General features: G+C 47.6%; 1 protein-coding gene across 14 annotated transcripts in view; it reads left to right on the forward strand.

Moving 5' to 3' along the window:
- The window catches only part of RBFOX1 (RNA binding fox-1 homolog 1), a 1,452,832-nt gene that overhangs the window by 1,428,047 nt on the left and 3,656 nt on the right, over positions 1 to 21,129 (forward strand). For 11 of the 14 annotated variants that reach the window (XM_044233305.1, XM_044233301.1, XM_044233292.1 and 8 more), the window contains one exon: positions 7,419 to 7,471. The exons of the other annotated variants lie outside the window; for them this stretch is intronic. In XM_044233305.1, the coding sequence (XP_044089240.1) occupies positions 7,419 to 7,471 (53 nt within the window). The remainder of the gene's footprint in view (positions 1 to 7,418; positions 7,472 to 21,129) is intronic. 14 annotated transcript variants of the gene reach the window in all.

Genomic DNA, 21,129 nt, shown 5'->3' on the forward strand with positions numbered 1-21,129 from the left:
CCCGTGGGCCTCCACAAGCCTGGGATTCCTTTCCCCTGTACAAGAGCTGCTTCCCGAAGAGATCACAAGCAGCTGTTCCTACGACAGGCCAGACCCATTTCTAACTGCATCAGAAACTCATTCTCATGAGGGGCTCCTCTGTGCCCGTCTTCACTCTGCCCAACCAAACCTGAGGTGGGATTTTATCTTTCAAGAGGCCCCCGGCTCTCTCTGATAGGACTTATAACCTCAAAAAGTCTCTTGACTCTCCCCTTCTTGGCCTAAAACCCTGGAAGTCCAGCACTTAAAAACACAAATGCCTTCTCTCTCTGGGGGAGGGAAGATGACTACCCTTTAGGAGTACACGTAGCCAAAAAAATAAATGGCAATTTCCCCCCAGATAAAGCCTTATCATATTCCTGTTCTCATCAAAATGCAAAAAGAAAAAACAAATCTAGGGGACCCTGTGCTGTGTTTGTTCCCATTTTCCAGATGAAGAAACTGAGGCCCAGGAAGGCAACAGGGCAGGCCTTCCAGGCTCACCATTAGTTCTGTTTTTAGCTGAGAAAAAATGGAGCCGTGGAGCTTGTTCAAGGTTGGAAAAATGAAAGTTACAGAAGTGGACTGCTCATAAAGGGACTGGAGATGCACTTGGGTTTGAATTTCTGGAACCCAGAAGTTTTGGATAGAAATATCCAAATATTCAAATCAGGGATAGATTCAGAGCACTTCTCTCCTTTCCCAGTTAAACATAATTTTTTTAAAAAAATATACACAATGTTAGGAAGAGCAACTGAGGCTAAATGAAATGAAATAAAATATGCTAAAGGACGTAAGACAAAAAGGATCAGGAAAGCATTTCTGTAGTTTCTTTCAGAGGATTCTATAGCTCATTTGCTTGCTGGTTTGTTTGTTTATACCTATCTCATGCTACAGTTTGCCACAGCCTCTCGAAGTACACCTAATTCAAAACTAAAATAGAAATAGAGGGGCGCCTGGGTGGCTCAGTTGTTAGGTGTCTGCCTTCAGCTCTGGTCATGATCCCAGGGTCCTGGGATCGAGCCCCACATTGGGCTCCCTGCTCGGCGGGAGCCTGCTTCTCCCTCTCCCGCTCCCCTTGCTTGTGCGCTCTCTCTCTCTCTCTCGCTGTGTCTCTCTCTGTCCAATAAGTAAATAAAATCCTTTAAAAAAAAATAACCACAGGGCAGGAGGAAATATGAATTTGAATGGGCTTTTTATAATTCTTGAGTTTTTAGAACCGAGTGGTAAAGGGAGAGAGAATGAAAATACTGATCCCAAGTAAACAAGTCCCACTTTCTTGGCAGTAAGACTGAAATATAAGTTAGGCCATGAGCTTCCAGGTAGCCAAGGCCAGGACAGACGTTCCACAGTGATTTAAAAGGCAGGAGCACAATGTCCTGTCCCTGTGGGGTAGCTGGGTGCCTGGGAGGTAGCAAACCATCTGAGGATTGAATGAACAAGACCAGTAAAGTATTTAGTAAAGCCAGCAAGAGCGATTGTAATAGAAGCACCTTATTTCTGCATGTGACATCTGACTATTTAGAAAACATTCCTGGCGGGATTCCCTAGGACCCTTCTAGCAACTTCTTAACACATCCTGGCGAGATTCCCCAGTAAGTGTGCATTTCCGCCCTATTCCCCTGTGTCTAAAGCGAAGCATCCTGGAAAACATAGTCATAAAAAATTAATAAGTATAAGTAATAGATTAAATAATATCTATCATTAATATAAGGCAATTTCCAAAAATTAAAGTATTGATCATTAAAAACCATGGCAGTCAACACTAGTGTAGTTTAATGGAAAAACCAGAAGACACCGCTCTCTCTCCTGCAGAGCCAGGGTATGTGAGTTCAAAGAAATACTCACACAGACAAATGTGAGTTCTTGGTGCTGGCTGATGCGTTAGGACCACCAAAGTGGTTTCTTGGGCATACCCAGGCCTGGGAACCACTCTGGAAGGTTCAGATTTAAAAGACTGGGAAATGGACTTGGTCTTCAGTATTTCACGTAAATATATGGGTATATATATGTATATGTATATGTGTGTGTGTGTGTGTGTACACATGCACACACATATAGTAGTTGATTTGTAAGAGGCAGTCATGGTTGAGAACCTCTGTCTTATACAGGCACCCCCAGAATCTACAGATAGGATTAATTTGATTTTGTGCAATGTCATTGTGGGGCATCTTGACTGCCACCTGCCCGACCAGAAGAGCAACGTCTAAGGCTCTAGGGATTTTTTACTAGCTAGCCTTGGTTGGGTGGAGGTGGGGGGTGGCGTTGGTGGTAGTTAATCACATGTTGGTGTGTATGCGCATGCATGCTAGCTTCAGTACTCATAGCATTGGACCCAAGAAGAAACTTACCATGACTGATCTCCACCCCGAGTTTCGTGTAGCAATAGTGACATAAGAGAGTTAAGAGGCCACAGAATGAGAAGCCACCAGAATATTTAACAGTGAAACTTAAAACTGGTGTTCTCCAGCAGGAGAACATTCCCCGTCCGTCCTCCCTCGGCCCCCGCCTGTACCGCAGGTTTTACTCTGTCTCCATAGCCAGCTTCCCTCATTCCCTCCAGCAATACTGGCTGGCTACTCTTTTCATTTGTCTCTTGGAATTCAGCCGTGGGTAATTTTTAGAAGAAAGAAAATTGCAGGGAGATGAGATTCAGCCTAAGAAGAAAAGTGGGACGTAAGGATGACACGGCAGGTCACAGGACTAATTTAAATGCACCACCAGCTGAGTCAGATGCGGAGTCTAGATGGCTGGTCTATGAAAACCGTCGTAAAACATAATGAAGTCTGGTAATAGGATGAAAAGAGAGAGAAAGACCATGGCCCATGCCATTCCACATCCCAAGTTGTTAAAGCAGAATATAATTATCTCTCTCAAGCCTCAATTAACATCATACTCGAAGGGGAATCCAAATGCTGTGTTATTTTGTCTGGGAGGAATAGAAGGTTCAGTACGGTATCAGGAAGTCCCTCTGTAGAGACATGACCCTCCATGGCCAACCCGTTACCCCTATGCGGGCTCCCCTGAGCCCAATCTTAGCGAGTAAATAGGAGTTGGGTCTTGAGACAACCCAACCATGGTTGATCTCCCCTACTTACCGGTTTGTGTGTGCTCCTTGCTGTTCCTCTGCCACCTCCTCTGTGAAGACTGGGGTAGGAAGATGGGTGGTCAGGAAAATTAAATCATTTAATGCGTAGATACAAGGCTCGGCAGCCACCCATCATAGGTAAATACTCCACTGACATCAGGCCAGTGGCTCCTTGGCATCGACGTTGCAAAGAGTCCAGACAAATATAGCCTTCTCCCGTGTGCACAGTTATCAACCATTTTATTATTTTTCTTAAATTAGTAATCCTCCCCACTCCCACCAAGCCTCCCCTTGTCCAACAGTCTTCCTGGGAAAAGTTGAGGCTCTGAAATGAAAATGGGAATGAACTTGCAGGAGATTTCTCAGCAACGTTCCCCAATTCCCCCATGGTACAAACTACCTGGGACCATGATTCTGTCCATGGCTGGTGCTCATGGACAGAATCATGGTCCCAGGTAGTTTTGAACACTTAGGATGGTGTGAATGGGGCCCCCAGAGCTGGTCAGTCACCAGGCCTAGGTTCTGGCCAAAATGTACAGGTGATCAGACCTCTCTCCCAGAAGTTCTGTTTCAGGCAGTCTGGGCTGAAATGCAGACATGTACGGATTTTTAACAAGCACTCTAGCTGAGTCTTGTCTTCAGGGAAGTTTGAGAAATTCTGCAGTTCAGAGAGGGCTCAAAAATAGAAAAAATTCCAGGTGGAAAAAAAAATGGTAAAGACGATTAGGTATAGACTCAGAAGGAAAGTGGGAAGACCCAGCAAAGAGGCTCTTGAGTTTTCCATGCCAGGTGCTAAGAGAAGAGGAACAGGGGAGGAAGCAGATACAGAGCATGGTAGTGTGGCCATCATAAACCAGCTTTGCTTTCAAAAATGAGGCTTAGTGTCCGTTCTCTCAGAAGGCCTCCAGAAACTAGAAGGGACCGTTTCTGAGCCATGTATAGTGTTTGTGGTTTCAGGCTCAGCAGCCACACAGAGAGTTTGCCTGAGAGGGCAGCACAGTGGGTGGGCAAATGGAAGTTGCAGAGAAAAGCAAAAGCTGCAGGAGACTCTAATTCAGCTCCCTTTCCACATGGCATTTGTGCCCTGCTCAGTGCTTCTCTGCTGTGGCTGCTAGAAGATTCCACTGCCGAGCATCTTCTAAACCACCTCCTTCTTTATCGTGTCCCAGCCGGTTAGGCTAGGAGCACAGGAGAAGGGCACCAACATTTGCATTGTTTTAACCTCTCCTTGCAAGCCTAGGGAGCAGCCCCATGAGAGCCATTCAGCTAGGCAAGTGGCCCTCAACCTTGGCTGGTACAGAGTCGCCAGACGCTCTTTGGAAACGACTAGTGCCTGAGACGGACTCACAGAGATTCCCTTTTAACTGATCTCAGGAGCAGCCTGGGTCCCTGGGAATTTTAGAAGGTCACCAGGTGTTTTTACCAGTGCAGCCAAGGCTGAGGACTACTTGGCCAGGCTTTATCATCTACAACCACTTGGCTGAAACTCAAGTGCAACTGCTTTGAAGTGTAAGTTCTTGTGTCTTTGTTGAGAGTCCAGAACAGACTTGCACTGACATAAGGGGTCAGGCCCCCTGCCAGCCTCCTTTCTGCTCTGAGAGGTGAGCCCACTGTCCGGACTGTACCTCCAGCTCCTGTGGTCCCTCAGTTGGTCCTGGGGAGAGCAGTGACCTCCTAGCGATGTCACTCATCTCTTTGATCGTACCTCTCTCTGGTCACGTGGGGTAAATGATTTCACAGAGAGGGTCACATATGATCTGTTCATGGGCTAAGGTACATCATTGATCTTAAAGGTCCAGTGGGGAGAAACAGACTGTATATAAAAATGGCATAACATAATGGACAGAGAGAGACATCACCATGAAACCTGTCCCTTATAACTCTACCCAGATTCCTCTGTTGGCCTCATATGGGGGCCATGTTGGCCTGACATCCCTCCCCAGGCTATTATTTGCAGGCATTTCCTGTTCATTGTACTTATAATCAGTTGGTTAAAGGGTAGAATAGTTGGGGGGTGGAGGAAGGGCTGATCATACAGGTTGACTCCATGGAATTAACGTGCTCCATAGAAAGGCAGTTTCCTGAAATGTTAGGGAAATCTTCCTGGATGTTGTAGGACTCCTTGCATGGAGTTAAAAAAAAAATCAGTATAGAACTGATACATCCAAATGGCTACTACTTTTTGCACATACTTTAAATAATTCTTCCTTGGCACTGCTGCACAGTACATTGCCTATCCCCTACGATATCACTCTTGGTGATAACTTCATGCTTTGACATATATTTGACTTGATAGTTGGCTGTCTTCTGAGCCAACTCTTTGAGTCACCCCCTTTGTTCAGAAATTTGCTCAGGAATCCTAAAGACACTCTAAAAAATTCAAAATATATAGGTTACCTAAGAAAGAGAAAGAGGAATCAGAAGGGAATAGAGAAATGGTAGCCTTATTTTTCAGAATTAGTGTATCATGTCCCAGGGAAGAGTGCTGTGAAGGACACCATCACATTTCCTAACATTTGGGTACAATTAAAGAAAAAGGTCCAATGTCTTTATAAACATGCTTGTAGATCACATTCTTACAGGTTTTCCCTGCTCATTCAATCATCATTTTATATCTGTTGGTTGCCTCTCACGGTTTTCCTAATGTCTAGTAGGCGGGGACAGTTCCTTAAGGAAAATGCAGAAGTGGGATGCAAGGCGCTAGAGTCTTTTAGGGTTACATCTGAACTGGATAGCTAATGAGGCCTGCCCCGTAATAGGAGAACAGCTGTAACAGAGCGCCTGGCCCTCTGGATAAACCTGGTGGTCAAGGTCGTGTTCCTCTTGTGGGCACACGATAGGACAGAAGTCCTGCCAGGTGCTGGTTTGGCCCACCCAAGAATCACATACATGTGATTGGGGGTGTCCATATCTTACTGCCCCTTGAGTAAGTCAGACGTAAACAAGTCAAGACAAATATGCAACCCAAACATCTTCATTCTCAGGGATATAAAGTGTACTGCTCCTCAGACCTCGGAAGTTGGAAGCTAGATGTTGGTGGGACTCAAAAAGTCTGTGTCCAAGCAAAAATCCAGGGACACTAACTTTTAGTCTTTTAAGAGAGGCAATAAGTGAACTTGGCTGTGACTTGGTTATGTGGAAGAGAAACATATAGAGCGTTATTCTCAGAGTATGCATAATTTCGTTTAGGTTTCACTGGTGTGGAAATGGCTAGAATTTTCAACTGGAGGGTAAACTCGAGTGAATTTTCCAATGGTGGCTCTATTTATATTCCTGGGTGTACCTCTTGCAATGGTAAAACTTTCTTAAGATGTTTTAAGAAGTGCTCAATCACCAGATACTTTTTTGGAAGCATCAAAACATTTGAAGAAGCCCAAACCAAGAGCCCAAAAAAATGCATTTATCTTGCTTCTTAATGATTCATACGCACAGTAAAACCTAACAAATGAGAACCAGAAGACTCTACACGGCTGCTTTTGATACATTTAAGAGGCCAGCCAATCTCATTGGGGGCATTTTTATAATCTGCCTCCTACAGACGTTCTTACTTCTAGAGAAATAAACAGTACGTCTGAATTAGAACACATTTCACTGTGCAAATGCCACACTTGGAAACATCTTAAGAGAGTTCGATCATCTTTCCGGATTTACTAAATCAAAGTCAAATAGCATTTTCCATTTTAATTTTCTCTTAAATACGGCATCATTAAAAATAATTCGGTAAGACAGGATTTATTCCAGTAGGAGTGCTTGTACCTTCTCTACCAGCCAGCCTAGTTCGGTGAGGAAATTATTATCCATAACATGATACCATATAACATTCTCTTCTGAAATGACAGCATTTCTTTTCCTTTCCTTTTTCAAGTAATTTTTTTATATTATACTACAATAATAGAGTCTAGATTGTTATGATTTCCGTAGCTAGTATTCCGTTTCCCCAACATACTGTCCGTATTTTCTTTAAATGTTGTCTCCGTTCAGTGCAGAAATGCAAGCACAGTTTGAATTACCCTAGCCCTTGCAACATCCCCCGGCATGACGTTCTGGTAACACTCAGTATTAATGATGGTGCAACAGTGTGTACATGGCCCCCTGTTCCGACATCACCATGATTCCGCTGGCCAGGTCCCCGCATGCCTGTTTCATGATCTTTCTAAACTCTCGATGTCCGAGATGTATCCACACATTTCCTTGCAACATCCATTCGAAAGCAGCACCCCTCCCTCCCTGCATCTGAATACATCCACCCAGTCGGCAGAGAGCACATCCCCCCCTGAGCGAGCAGTATTGTGAATTTTATCTTCTCTTCCAGAAATCAGTTCGTCTTCGTTGCAGCAGATGAAATTTCTTGTAACACCTCTGCAGGTAACAAACATTGCTACTTCTTGATGCATCCAACCAAAGCTCAGTATTCTCTCTCTTTCTCTCTCTCTCTCTCTTTTTTTTTTTTTTCCTTCACATGCTGCAGTTGGTCACTCTAGAAAGTTGAGTTTAAAAAAAAAAAAAAAAAGACAAAAAAAAACCAAAAACAAAGCCCGTATATCTTTGGAGTATAGCCGAAGCCTTGAGGCTCCGCTGTCTGAAAAGATACCAGGCGTTTTGCTAACTTGGATATTTTATTTCCAGTTTTAAGAATACATGATCTAGAAAAGTAAAACTCTGTTGAATGAAGCCACAGTATGATCTTACCGTATAAGCAGTGCTCTTGTGTTAAAATGCTGAATGGGAGATTAAGGACACAGACGTGTGACTTGTATGTTTTTTGACTTATTTTTGTCTGGGTTCATACAGATGTATATGTGAATTATTTGGGATCTTTATTGAATGACTAGTTGTAAAAGACTGAATCCAGAAAGCCAGGGAGAGAGGCTTTGGGGACTATAATTATCTGTGTCTCACGAGAAGGGGATCTTCATTCTATTAATGAAAGATCCTGTATCTCCTTTTAAAATGTATTACAAGTAACAGGATTTAGAGAGACAAAGTCTTCTGCCTTTGGAATCAGGGCATTGGCAAACAGAAACTACAAAGTTGCATGATGTGTCCGTCAAAATAATGCCTGTCTTTTTGCTTTGATGTGGTTCAGAACAGTTATGGTTGGACTTTCATTAGCATGGAATTACTTGATTAAATGCAAGATAGGTGAGTGCTAACAGATTCGGGGTTCTTTGGTTTTGGTTTGATTTTGGTTTGTTTTGGGGTTTGGGGGTTTTTTTGTTTTGTTTTGTTTTGTTTTGCCTTTTAGCCTAAACTTTCACGAAAACAATTACTAGGGAATCTTATCAATGTGTTGCTTCTAGCCAACAAGGGAGGACCGTACAGCTTACGAACATGTAGTTGAGTAGGACATGACCTTCAAAACCCTACATTCCACAGAGTGTTGCAGATAGAACTTCATCTGCTATCGATGGCATTTTATCAGCGGAGCCCAGCAAATGAAGGCTTGTTGGCTAACGCTGCCCTCCCTACTTACAGTCTTTGGTGAGAAGGAACTGAAGGAAGGACAGAGCGCTAGGAGCATGTCACCAGCCCTGTCCGAGCTAAAAGTTTCATCGGTAGACTCGGTGTCCATATTTTTAATGGCTAGTGTCTTACCCCGGGAGTTCAGGAGGTACGCGTGCTTGTATTTTAAAGCGATAGCTTACTCCATTTCTATAAAAAACCCCTGGATAAGGGCTCCCCTTTTTCCCTCCCTAAACCCCTGGCCTGAAACCTCTGTTTCTCCCTGTGGGAGGTGGTGACATCCCTAACACTTCACTAATACTTAATGGTAGGGAATGGATGGTTGCGTGGCCAGGGGTGGCGGGGAATGTTCCTGGGATGCGAGAGACATTTGACATCTTCAAACCCTTGGAAAGGGAGCATGCTTCTGGAGGGGTACCTGACTGCGGTGGGGAGGGGTGTTGGTTGAAAGCGTTATCACTGGATACCATCTGTGGGTACGCGGACTTCCACCGCCTCCAACTCTTCTGTTTAAAACGCACGCCTATCCCGGTGTATCTTGGGTTGTGTTTTGACACCACAGGTCAAACATTGCCAAGTTGCAGATTTAAGAGATAGACATTGATTTCATCCTGTGACTTGACACACTTTGGCCTTGTAAGCAAGTGCCCCCCCATCCCGCTACTCCTATAAGAGGCCACAGATAATGAAAGTTGGCCTGGGTAGAGCGAGTGTCGTCACCTACCTTATCTGATTTAGGACGGCTGCTCAGTAAATTCTTAATAGATTGCTATTGATCAGATTTCAAATTGAGAGAGAGATCCCTGTTGCTTTGATGGCCTTATTAATAATATGGTGTCTGCTTCATAAGGTTCAATTTGAACTCTGAAGTTTGAACCAAGCATGAAAAAGGAGACACCCGTATCAATCACATGTCAGATTCTCTCCCAGCCAGAGTGAATATGGAAAATCGGAACGGGTCGGTCAGCACAGTTTGTGACTCATGGCTTTGACGAAATCTCTGAGCGCCTCGTCTCCCCCGTGCTGGGAGAACCGGGGCGTCCCCATTCTAACCAACAAAACCATCCCCATGTGCAGAACAACGCCTTAGGGCAGGTCTCCTGAATAAGTGGTTATCTCTGGGATTTCAGTGTTTTTCTAAACGAAGGAAGAAATGAGCAAAACACTTAAAATCTCGGTTTGGAGGACGCGGTGAATTTAATAAAACCGAAATTCTTTTAAAGATGTGTTATGCTCACACAGCTGCCTGTGGGGCAGATCTGGCCAGTTTTGTCGGTGGCTCGGGGCAAAGATGGTGAGATAAAGATCATGAGACCATAGGATCTGCGGCACCAAAGGGGTTTTCTTCCTGTCCCCAAAGGAAAGGTGACAATTCTTCCTTGGGTCTTTTGGAGAGGATGCCAGCATGTCATTCCTGCCTTTGCTAGCCACGTTAGAAGCAGCTTTTCTTGCTCGCGTGTGTGGTTTGTGAGGCTGTGTTTGTTTTCTCATTCAGTGTCTCTGGCAGCAGCATTCATTGTTTGGCTTTGGTGTTCGTTTGGTTGCTCCTGAAGGACAAAGTGCTCATGGTGGGGGAGGGGACACCTGGGGGGCCTTTTGACAGAAGACCTGAGCCATGTGTCCAATGCTCACTTTGGACACTCAGGTGTCTTCTCATTGTATAACATCAAGAACCTTTCATGAGTCGGATTCTCAAGCGATGGCAGGGAAAAGGGACAAGATGATTCTCCCTTCTTAGACTGGAGGGCTCCCTGCCACTGTGACTCGCTGGAGATTTTCCAGGACTGGCTAGTGATTGTAGCAGAAGGAGCGTACAGCTCTTATACCCGGAGGAAGGTCACAAAGCAAGTTCATTAGTTAGGCAGAACAGCTGGGAATTCAGCTCACTTCATTAATACGTAGTGAGTCATTACTGTGTATCTGCAAGTGTTCTGAGCCCTCAGGACATGGCTTAAATAAGCCAGGAGAAGCCCTTCCTTCAAAGAGCCTCCTTTCTAGCCAAGACCAGATGCCCGGCATGTAGGTGCAAAGGCATGTGATATCCTGGCGTGGCAAATCCTACAACAGCTCTCATGAATCAAAGAGTAGAGGGCCGGATAGAAACTAGGAAGCAATGTTCCTTTAGGTTCACCGGGCAGAGAGGACCTCTCCGAGGGGGTGATGTTGGAGCAGGGACCTGTGGCAAGTGCAAATGCCTTGTGGTTGAGGCATGCCTGAGGCAGTCAGCCGGGCTCAGCAGGATGTGCGGCGGGGCCATGGCATCTGAATACACGGCAGAGTGTTGAACATGAAATCAGGAAGACCGCTAGGGCTCAGAACAAATTAGGACTTGGAAAATCTGAAACCACTGGAGATTTAGGTGTGGTAGGAAGTCCTTGGAGGGTCAGCTGTGGTCGGCCTTATCATTCTAACGATGGGTTGGCACTGTGGAGAGCAGATCACCCATGACAAGAGCAGGAGAAGGAGCACTAGTTGAGTCTCTTGCAACAGTCCGCGGGGGAAGGGGGGGTGTAGGGAGAGGGGAGGAGGGTGGCGGGGACCTGGGTTAGGATGATGGTGGCAGAAGAGCCAAAAAGGGGTTGGCTTTGGGCTGCATTTTGAACAGAGAACAAGCAGGACAGGCCGGCAGATTAGACGTGGAAGAAGTTCAGTCCGTGTTAAACGTCCACGCTCTCCCTTTTGCTCCAAGGGTGTTTTATTTTCACAGAGGGCTAAGACTTGTTGTCGCCATGAAGAGGGAGCCCTCCATCTCTCAGTCCTTGTCCCTCAATCAGGCTTCGCTGAGTTCTCCAGGGCGTGATGATAACTTCCTGTCGTCTTGAGCAAATTCTGCATATGAGCGAGCATGATAAATTCTATGGATACTTAGGTCCCTGCCTGTGCGTGCATGTGTGTGTGTGTGTGTGTGTGTGCGTGCGCGCATACATGCACAGATGATTTCTCACATCAGCTCAGGGAGGGAGGTGTTACCCTCCTTCTCGTCTTAGAGGTTAAAAAAAAAAAAATTGCTCAGATCCAGAGAACTTGGGTAACTTTCCCCAATTCCCAATGGACAAAGTTCTTTTCACTGAACCCCACTGCCCCCATGAGCCCCTTGTATTTTGACCTTACAGCATTGACCTTTGGCTCCAGATGGAATTCCCCTGCTTTCTTGAGTTGTGCTATCTTTGCTCCTGCAAGAGGAGTATTTGTGAGTTGGGGAGCACAGGTGTTAAAATGTTGGGGGCCCTCAGGGAAGTTACCGGCTCCCCAGATGGCCGTTCCCCTGGGTGTGTGTTTGACTTGGTGCATCCCCTGCATGCACCAGGTGTGCGCTGGATACTGTGTCGTGTTGGGCACCAGTCTAGGTGCGGGGACAGGGTGTGGAAGGGAGCAGCTGCCTTGCCGGGGAGCATTCTGCGTATTCCAGGAGATAGGGTCAAACAGGCATCGTGTGTTCCGGGTTGGTTCCCCAAATATCTTTCTTTTGCTGAAAATCAATGGCTAGAGATCAACAGGCTAGTCCATCCCCTAAAAAACACCAGAAACTTTGAACTGGTGGTTTTGGCTGCTGAATTCCAGCTGCTCTAGAGTGTGTGTGTGCATGCTTGTGTGTTTCTGGGGTCCAGGGGGAGGCTGGGTCTCTGTCCAGCAGCAAGTCTTGCCTCCTCTACCAGGCCAGGCACCGTCTTAGAGGCACAGGAAGCCAGCGTGGGGACGCACCCCCAGTTCTGTATGGGTACTGGACACTAGGTAAGGTGAGGAATCTGCGAAAAAGCCTTGGCCGAGGGCATGGCCAAAGCCGTTAAAACCATCTCCCGTGAGTGGGCTGCTATATACTTGATGAAGTCATTATCAGAAGCAAGTTCATGGCCACATGGGGTGTCGTAACCCTCTCCCATCCTTTGATCCCCACCCAACCTACACATGCAGGTGCCCACACAGGCACAGAAACACACACCCACACAGCCTCACACAGCGTTTCGGAGTTTCTAACTAGGCCATTCCCCTAATTGATCCTTCAGCAAACTTCCTCGAAGTGCCCTCCCTACATTTGGGTTGATTATTCAGCAAAGCCGTCCTGCAGCAAACGGATTTGTAGTTAATTGGTCTGTTTCCAATCAAATGCGATGTGTATTATACTAGGAGTATGCAGGGTGTTCAGGGAACATATAAACAAAGGAACCTAGTAAAAATAATTATAACGTTTATTGAGCGCTTGCGGTGCACTAGGTGTGGTTCAAAGCTTGGGACAGGCCGTAGTGATACCCCATAAAAATAAAATGTCTCTGTCAGTTTACTTATACAAATCAAAGATATCCAGATAGCTCCGAATCAGCCTTGAGGGAGGGAGGGAGGGAGTGCTGTATCAGTGCAGAATTTGAATAAAAAAAAAATAGAACAGCAGTTATTAAAAATGCAGAATCCATTTCCTCTTCCCATGTCCCCTGCCCTAGAGATTCTGATGTACAGGTCTGGAGAGGGAGCCCGAAAATCTGCATTCTTACAAGTTCTTCCAGGTAATTCCTAATTCTTCAGGAACCACAGAGCTGATGGGTCAGGAATCTCCCCTTTCGGTGGTAAGGAGAGCACAGGACAGATTTTGCTAGAGTTACACTGTGCAGTATGGTGGCCGATAGCCCTACTGGCTACAGGGTCCTTGAAATGTGGCTGGTCCCAGCCAAGATGAGCTGTAAGTACAAAACACATACTAGATTCTGAAACCTTAGTACAATAATGATGTGAAATTTATTTTTGTATACAAATACAAATGTATTTGTATATCGTATCTAATGTTTTGTAGATCAGACAGTATTTTGTAAACCATACAAATACAAATTATATTTGGATACAAATTACGTTTGTAAAATTATGTAAAAGCACTTTATGACATTAATAATCTTTACATTGATTACCCATTGGACGGATAATATTTTACTATGTTGGATTAAATATATAAAAGTGAATCGCCCCTCTTTCTTTTCAAGTTTTTAACGTGGCTGCGATAAACCTCAAAATGTCTCATCTCTGGCTCATTATATTTTTATTAGTTCCATGGCAGAGTTAGATTTTCATTCCTTTTGCTCAGGTGAGTATTGAAAGGGATTGTGTGCCCCAAGAACTGGTTTCTTAGAGGCGAGGGATCCTCACCTGTCATTAAAATACTGTGACGGATCATCTGGACTGTGGCAGCGTATCGTGACTTTGTGTTTTAATTTTGCCTCCAAGTGAGGGTGTAGTTAGCGCGCCTGTGTGTGTGTGTGTGTGTGTGTGTGTGTGTGAGCTTGTTCTTCTCACCCTGCCGGTTAAGCTCTCAGAATGTCTGAGCGGCTTACACAGGGCACCGGGGCTCCAGATGCTTACCTCCGGGGTGGTTCTGACCGATGGACTCCACGGGCTTTCTTGTCGTGACCCCACCTGGGATGGAGAGAAGGCAGTGAGTGCCAGCCTGATGGTATCGATATCTGAGACTCACGGGGTTGCTGACTAAGCCGGTAAACCGTCACCGTCACGTCAACCTCCCTACTGCCTTACCCAGTCTATACGCACCACTACCTCCGTTCACAGGAGGAGGAAGTCGCTCAAAGAGGAGGTGAACGTTCTGAGATCACTCTCAGCTGCTCCCCCAGGAGCCTGAGCCCCAGCTGGGGGCCACGTTGATTTCAGAGCAGGATGGGGATTTCCTAGTGATTTGGGTAGAGCAGTTGTCAGGACACCAAGAAGGCGAAACAGCCTTTGTAAGAGGGGGATGGCCTTGGGCTTGGCATTAAAGAGCGCACAGCTGTGGATGCCTCTCTTGTTGGAGGAGGCATTCTAGAGTGAAGGACCGAGGGCCAAGAGCAGGGCTCACTGGGTCGTCTCAACTCCCAGGCAGTGGCTGTGACCCTGCTCTGATGAATCCAGGATTGAGGTTCTTAGCTCAGACCTGAACTGTTGGGGATTCAGAATTGGAAGAGGTTTTGAACTGCATGGAGAGTGTGCGGAATGGACGAGGCCATCTGATGGCCATGGGCGGCGTGGGCTGCTCCTCACAGATGTTACAGGTGAACTCACGTATGCACAGTTCAGATGTGTGGCAGTTTGGGTGCGTAAACGCTACGCCTTCCTAGTTAAAACGTGAAGAGTCCCGAAGCTGCTTTCCCCCCTGGTTCTGAGCAAAGAAAACAGGAGGCTGGAAAGCGTAGTAAGTGATTCGTGAAGGTGACGATTTCAAATCCAGGCTAAGGACGTGAACAGCGGCATTCGGAATGTCAGAGTCCCAGTGAGATGACTTCATGGTGTTCATCTGGGGAGGTTCTTCCGTTGCTGCTTGGGTGTTTGGGGGGCAATTTTCCTACTTTCGAAGTGGTTTTATAGATGTTTTCAATTTGCGAATGGTTATGTTCCTCTTCGATGTATCTTGAGAAGCTTCTAGAGTACAGCTTGGTCATCTGGTCATCTTGGTACCTATCTGTAGACCATATAAAAGTGGCCGACGAAGGTCAGCATCCAGACTAAAGCTAGGAGAGGCTACAGGAGTCACAGAGGAGTGTTTCCTTCAAGAACATGTTCACTGAGCCACTGAGACCCCAGTAGACTCTCCACAGGAAAGTGAGCAGGAACACCACCACCTTCTCACCCCTCTCTCTTTTAATTCTTTCCCAATACCTTCAAGTTGTCCCCATCCTAATACTGTCCCCCTATTGTGGTGATCCCGGCTGTGTGGCCTGGGGTCCTGTGAACCCTCTTCTCTCTTCCTGTGGAGATGAAGCAGTCTGATGGGCCCCAGGTCTCTTGGTGGTGGACAGAGATCAACTCATTGTCTTTGCTGTCAATGACCCTGGAAGATTTGCTGCAAATCTTGGTGATTATTAACCATTTCTGTCCTAAGATCTTCTCAAACCAGTGCACATTGTGCTAACCCAGACTCTGCAGGCTGAAAGTTGTGATGTTCTACCATTTGAGAAAGGACGGTTGTACCCCGAGCCTTCTCAGTTGTCTGGTTGTTGTTGGTTTGCACGGAAGTAAGAGTGCATTCATCTACAAGATAGCTCAAGCCATCCCCAACTAGGAATTGGAAAGGCCTGCTGTGGCCTCCTGTATTCTGGGCTGCAGGCTTTCATCTTTTCAAAGGTGGGATTTTGTCTCCATCCTGAGCTCCCAGAAACCCCACAGAAAGCCAAGGGGAACGGTCAGATCCTGCAGTCCAGAATCCCCAAGGGGTTCGTCAGAAGCCCGCCACCTCTTTCAGTAGGACTGTAGGATCTTCCTAGGTTGGGCTGCATTTTTACTTAAGGATGAGTAGGAGATAGGTCAGTAGGAAGTAGAAATGCCCGTAACACTCTGCTTTTGAAAATGGATTGATTTGCAATGGCATCAGGGCAGGCACTAATGCAACTGCTGGGCAGAGCTGAGGGACCCCAAAGCCCACCTATCCTCCATGTGGCCTTTTTCTTCCCCTTCCTTACTGGTAATTACTGTAGCTCCTTTCCAGCCACGGAGAACTGCCAGGAGCAGAGCATTTTCCCAAATGCAAAGCATGCCTGATCTGGAACAGTATTCCAGATGCTTGCTTTCTGGATGGGGCGAAAGCAACAGCCTAGCAATGGATTATACCAGCAGCAGCAGCGAAAACCAAAGGATTTTCTTTTAAAAATCCTTCGGTGTTTCATTTGGAAGAGCTCAAGAAACCAAAGGGATGGGGTGGGACGAGGGGTCCCTCTTCCTGGACAGGTTCGCTTCTGTCTTCTCAGTGGGCACCTCAGGCACCCAAACTCGGGTGAGCCATCCTGGGGTCCAGACCTCAGTGGACCCTCCAGGAAAGTGAAGGGGGAGGACATCCCTTAGCTTCACCGTCGCTCTCCAAGTAGCAGGCTGTTCGAACTGCGGGGTTACGGTATGGTGGTTCTCCCTTTGCATACTGTGCCGTACGTGTGTGACTGGCCGGGATCCATTTTCCCCAGTGTCTTTCAGATTATATCTTAGATCCAGAGAGGAGGGCGCTGTGGTCCCTGATGACAGCACAGACACGCCAGCAATCAGGACGCATACTCTTTTGAAGCCTACTCTGCCACGCTTCTTGGTGTGGCCGGGGCACGGTCCTCTGGGCGTCCTTGCGGCGGTCAGGCTGTCCAGGAGAGCTACACGCCTCTGGGAACTTCTCTTGTGGGGTGGGGTGAGGGTTTTTCACTCCCCTTCCTGCTCCCTCAAGGTCTCCCCAGCTATCTCTGGGACAGGGGACATGGGGAAGTGATGCTACAGGAAGAATAAAGTTCTGAGAGGGCACAAAGGCTCTTAATTGAGATAGAGTAAAACACAGGGAAACTAATCAGTGTTCTTACTCTGTCCCTATAAGAAAATCACTTCACTGCGCTAGAATCCTGGTCTGGGCCCCAACATAGCTCTATTGTATTTCATTAGCATCCAGCTTATTTCAACAAAATTCAGAGGGTATTAAGAAGTAATACTCGCATCTCTCTGTACAGTTGACAAAGCACTTTAACAAACACAGGCTCTCTTTCCCACTCCATGGGCAGCACTGTTATGCATTTTAGTCCCGACATAACCCTAAGCTCAAATGCAGTGCTCTTAACTACATCTGTAACTCAGAAAGTAGGTAGTGCTTAACTCCAACGGTACCTGTAACTTGACTGCTAGAGCACCACGCGGCCGGGTTAGAAGAGAACCTCTCCCTTGCCTCTACAGCCCAGAAGTCTGGGCGGGAGTGAGAGCCCGGCTTGGCAAGCCCCATGTAAGACCCCACCATCGCAATCGCCTATCCGTAGACTTGCTTCAAATGGTACCTGGTTTCTTTCCAAGCGCTTGATGATTAGACCGGGCTCAGACCCAAGAATACCATTTCATGCAAACAGGAAAATGAGGCTTAGAGAGAGCAACTCACCTAGTCTTTGAGGAAGGACACTGCCAAGGCAGAACTTGAACTTGGATCTTCTGGCCGCATGCCCTGTGCTCTCCCCAGTACCACAGGTGGCCTCCTTGTTTCCACTTGTTGCTAAGGTCAAAAAAAAGGACGGGTTCATGAGGACATGGCCACAAGCTATGGTGAGGTCACCGGCAAAGCTCTTATCTTCTACTCTGTTGTTTGGGTGGCTTTTCCCTAAAGGGGTCTGATGAGCTTGATGGCATATTGGCCAGTGTTCTATGAACTCTCAGGGGTGATGTGAAATGACACGCTGTATGCCCAGAGTCCCCAGAAACTTACCTTCGGCGTGTCTCGAAGGGTTTGGAATGTCTGTGGGAACAGTGACCTAGAATCTTTAGGAAGCCCCTCTGGAGAAGCTTGGCTGCAGACAGAATCCTGAGGATGGGAGCAAGTGTCTTCTCTCCCGGTTGACTCCTCCTCTCGCTGCTTCCCTCACACAGCGACGATGGCTTGAGCCCTGGCTCACCTGCGCCGGGGCCAGTGCTTGGGTGGATGCTGGACATACCAAAAGGTGAACAAAATAGACTTGGCCCAGCCTCCGCGGGGCTGGCATGCCTGGTGCGGGGGAGGGGAATGGGAGGGGTCAGTCATCAGGTCAAGGGGCAAGTAAACAAAAACCATTGCAAGACTTGCTACATTACCTGAAGGGCAGGCGAGGGCCAAGACTATAAAGCACAAAATGAATCTGCATGTGTTCTCGGAGTCGCCGCGGGGCCAGTGCGCCTGGAGCACAGGGAGCGAGGAGCAGGGGCGACCCAGGCAAGTCTGGGTTTCCTTCTGGGATGAGCGGAAAACCACTGGAGGGGTTGAAGCATGGAAGAGGTACGATGACCTTTGTATCTGACTAGATAGATGATGGATGGATGGATGGACGGACGGACGGATGGATAGGAGAGCAGGATGGATGGATGGTAGAGTTGTTAGCCACAGATGCAAGTGGCTGGTGGTTGGAAGAGGCAGGAGAAGAAGCAAAGAGGAAAGACATTGGGCTGTTGTGGATTCGGTTCTGATGAAACCCTGGTGGCTGAGGTTAGGGTGGCCATAGCGGGAACGGAGTAAAGTAGACACATGGAAGATTCCACCTGTAACTTCTGATGGGCGGGATGTGGGGACGTGGTAGCATCATGGCCGGGTTGCGCCACTGTCCACTTTGCCGAAGGGAAGGGTGGCGTTGGAGGGTGACGCGGTGTGTGTAGGTCCCTCGGAACATGGCGGTCGCAAGTCATCTTCCCGTCACTCCCATCGAGGTCCCTGGGAATTGCCGCTTTTCCTCTGGGCTGTGCTCAGCCAGCTCTGAGGACAGGAGGTCGCCGACGTGCCTGGCATTTCTGCTGCAAGTCTAGCCCTCCAGTCCCTATCTTCCCTAATAACCTTGTGTCTAAATTGTCGTGTCACACAAGGGCGTGTTTAGAAATTAGCATTTGAAAAGAAGCCTCCTTGCTTTCAGTTTGAGCTGACATGGTCCCTTTTCCTCTGTGGAAATGAAATTTATTAATCATAATAAAACCATCGGATCCTGAAGGTAGAGGTCACCCCGAGGAGAAAAGGAGCCTGCTCATTTACGAGGAATCGTTCAGTGCCGCTGTATTTTTCTTCTGCCTCAGAAAAGAATACTGCCAAATTGTTACCTTGGGTTTTCCACAAAGGTTGAAGCTCTGCCCAGGGTTAGAGGCAACGAAGAATTTACCGCTAAGGCACGCGGAGGGCAGAGGTGGGCATCATCCTCACTGAATACGTTCAGATTACCAGCACGGTCTCTCCTCCGAAGACAAAAATCTTGCCCCAGTAAAACCCTTCCCCCGAATTCTAAAAAAAAAAAAAAAAAAATTCCTCGAAACGGGCACTATCCTGCTCGTTTTGAAGGAATACCATCAAAGGGACACGCTGGCATCATTTACTAAGTTCCCGGGGATTTTCAGTTTATCTTTGCATTTTAAGACCAGCTTTGCCAGGTGGAAGTCCATTAACGTATTCCTATTAGTGGTCTCTCTTTCCCTCCAGACCACTGACAGACTGTTTTCTCACAAAATGAAAAGCAGCACCAAACTCCTAGATCAGGTCCTTTTTACCCCCATTCACATCTCCTTCGAGTGAGGTGGGCAGAGGTTCCACTTTCCTGGGTGTGACCTCTGTGACCTCCTCCCTCTGGAACATGCCCTTGGTCTTGAACTTAGAACGGTTTTTCCTCCCCAGAGAGAGGGAGTGTTGTTGCCCGAAAGCCATCTGAGGAAAACCAATCAATCAAGGGTGTCCCAGAGAATGGAGACCAAGAGGGGCTGGCTGGTCCTTAGCTTCCCTGAGAGGGTCACCTCGGAAAAGAAACGTCCCTTCGTGCCCTGGCTTTGCAGGATCAGGAGAACGCGGCGTGTTTCCGCAGGAAGCCTCATCAGAGCCCTTGGAAACACGCAAGCAGGCTTTAGGAGTAGGACACAGCCGAGGAGAACTTGGTCTCATCAAAAATTTCTTTTCCCTTTGGGGGTCTAACTCGGACCCTGAAAGTTAAAGAAGCTCTCTTGGGTCTCACCCAGGCTTCTTCCCACTGTCCCAGACTCTCTGGCGTGAGCTACCAACGGAGAGCCACCAGGGCATTCTTATCCTCCAGTTGTGAAAAAGAAGATGGGAAGGAAAGGAAAGGATAGAAATCTAGGCAACTGACACTTGACGAGAGGGGAGGGGAGCTAAAGGCTGACAGTGCAGACAAAGCATCTCTTCTTACCTCGTTCCTTCGTTCCCTAAAGTCAAGTCCAGGAGTCACAAGCCCTTGATAACGGACGTGCATCTCACGTAGTGGCCGGTACACGCATCCCCCAGCTGCCGTGCGCCTGGGCTGCTAACGGTGCAGAGCAGCTGCCTCCTCCAGAGAACTCCACCACCACCACCACCCCCCGCTGCCAGAGAGTGTCCACTGAACCCAGAAGTTATCCTCCGTTCCGTACAGAAGCCCACAACTCCTGCTTAACTTCCACGGGCATTAAAAAACGGACGTCCCTGTCTCCAGGCGGGGTCCTCTCTGGGGTGCAGCTCCCAGGGTCAGACAGAAGTTAGTCTCCAGCTCAGACCACATCCTTGCTTCTCTTCTTTCTCAATCCCCAACCCGCCTGCCCGTCCGCCGCCCCTCTGATGGGCTCCTCAACAAAGCATGTGCAGGATAAGGATCTCCGTTCCAGGGAACCTGACCTTGCGTAGCGCGCGCCTCAGATTGGATCGTTAGCAAGACCAGTGTGCAGACTCTCTCCAGGAAGGCAGCGGGGCAGGTCATTCGAGTCAGGGTTTAGACACCACGTCAGGAGCCTTCGGGTTGCCCTGAGAGATTCGAGGATCAGCTCGGACCCCGAGCAAGTAACGTAAACTCTCTGAACCTTCATTTCTGATTTGCTGTTGCGTTCAGCCCCTCAGAAAGGCATCCCTCTCTGTTTTTATTCCAAAGCCCGTCCTGAGAGGCATGGCAGTCCAGGGAGGGGGCTGGAGGAGGGGCATCGAAAAACCCAAAGATGAGCTCTCGTCCTCAAGAAATTTTGTTCCAAATGGGTCCCTTCTCCGAACCCGACCACTGACTGATGCGGCAGAAGTTCTGCGGTGATAGGATCGAAATCAGATCAGACTCATTCTTGAGTGGGGAGTGTGTGTGTGGGCGGAGGTGGGGGTGAAGGTCCTACAA

The sequence above is a fragment of the Neovison vison genome, chromosome 14 (genome assembly GCF_020171115.1).
Source record: "Neovison vison isolate M4711 chromosome 14, ASM_NN_V1, whole genome shotgun sequence".
Taxonomy (NCBI): Eukaryota; Metazoa; Chordata; class Mammalia; order Carnivora; family Mustelidae; genus Neogale; species Neogale vison.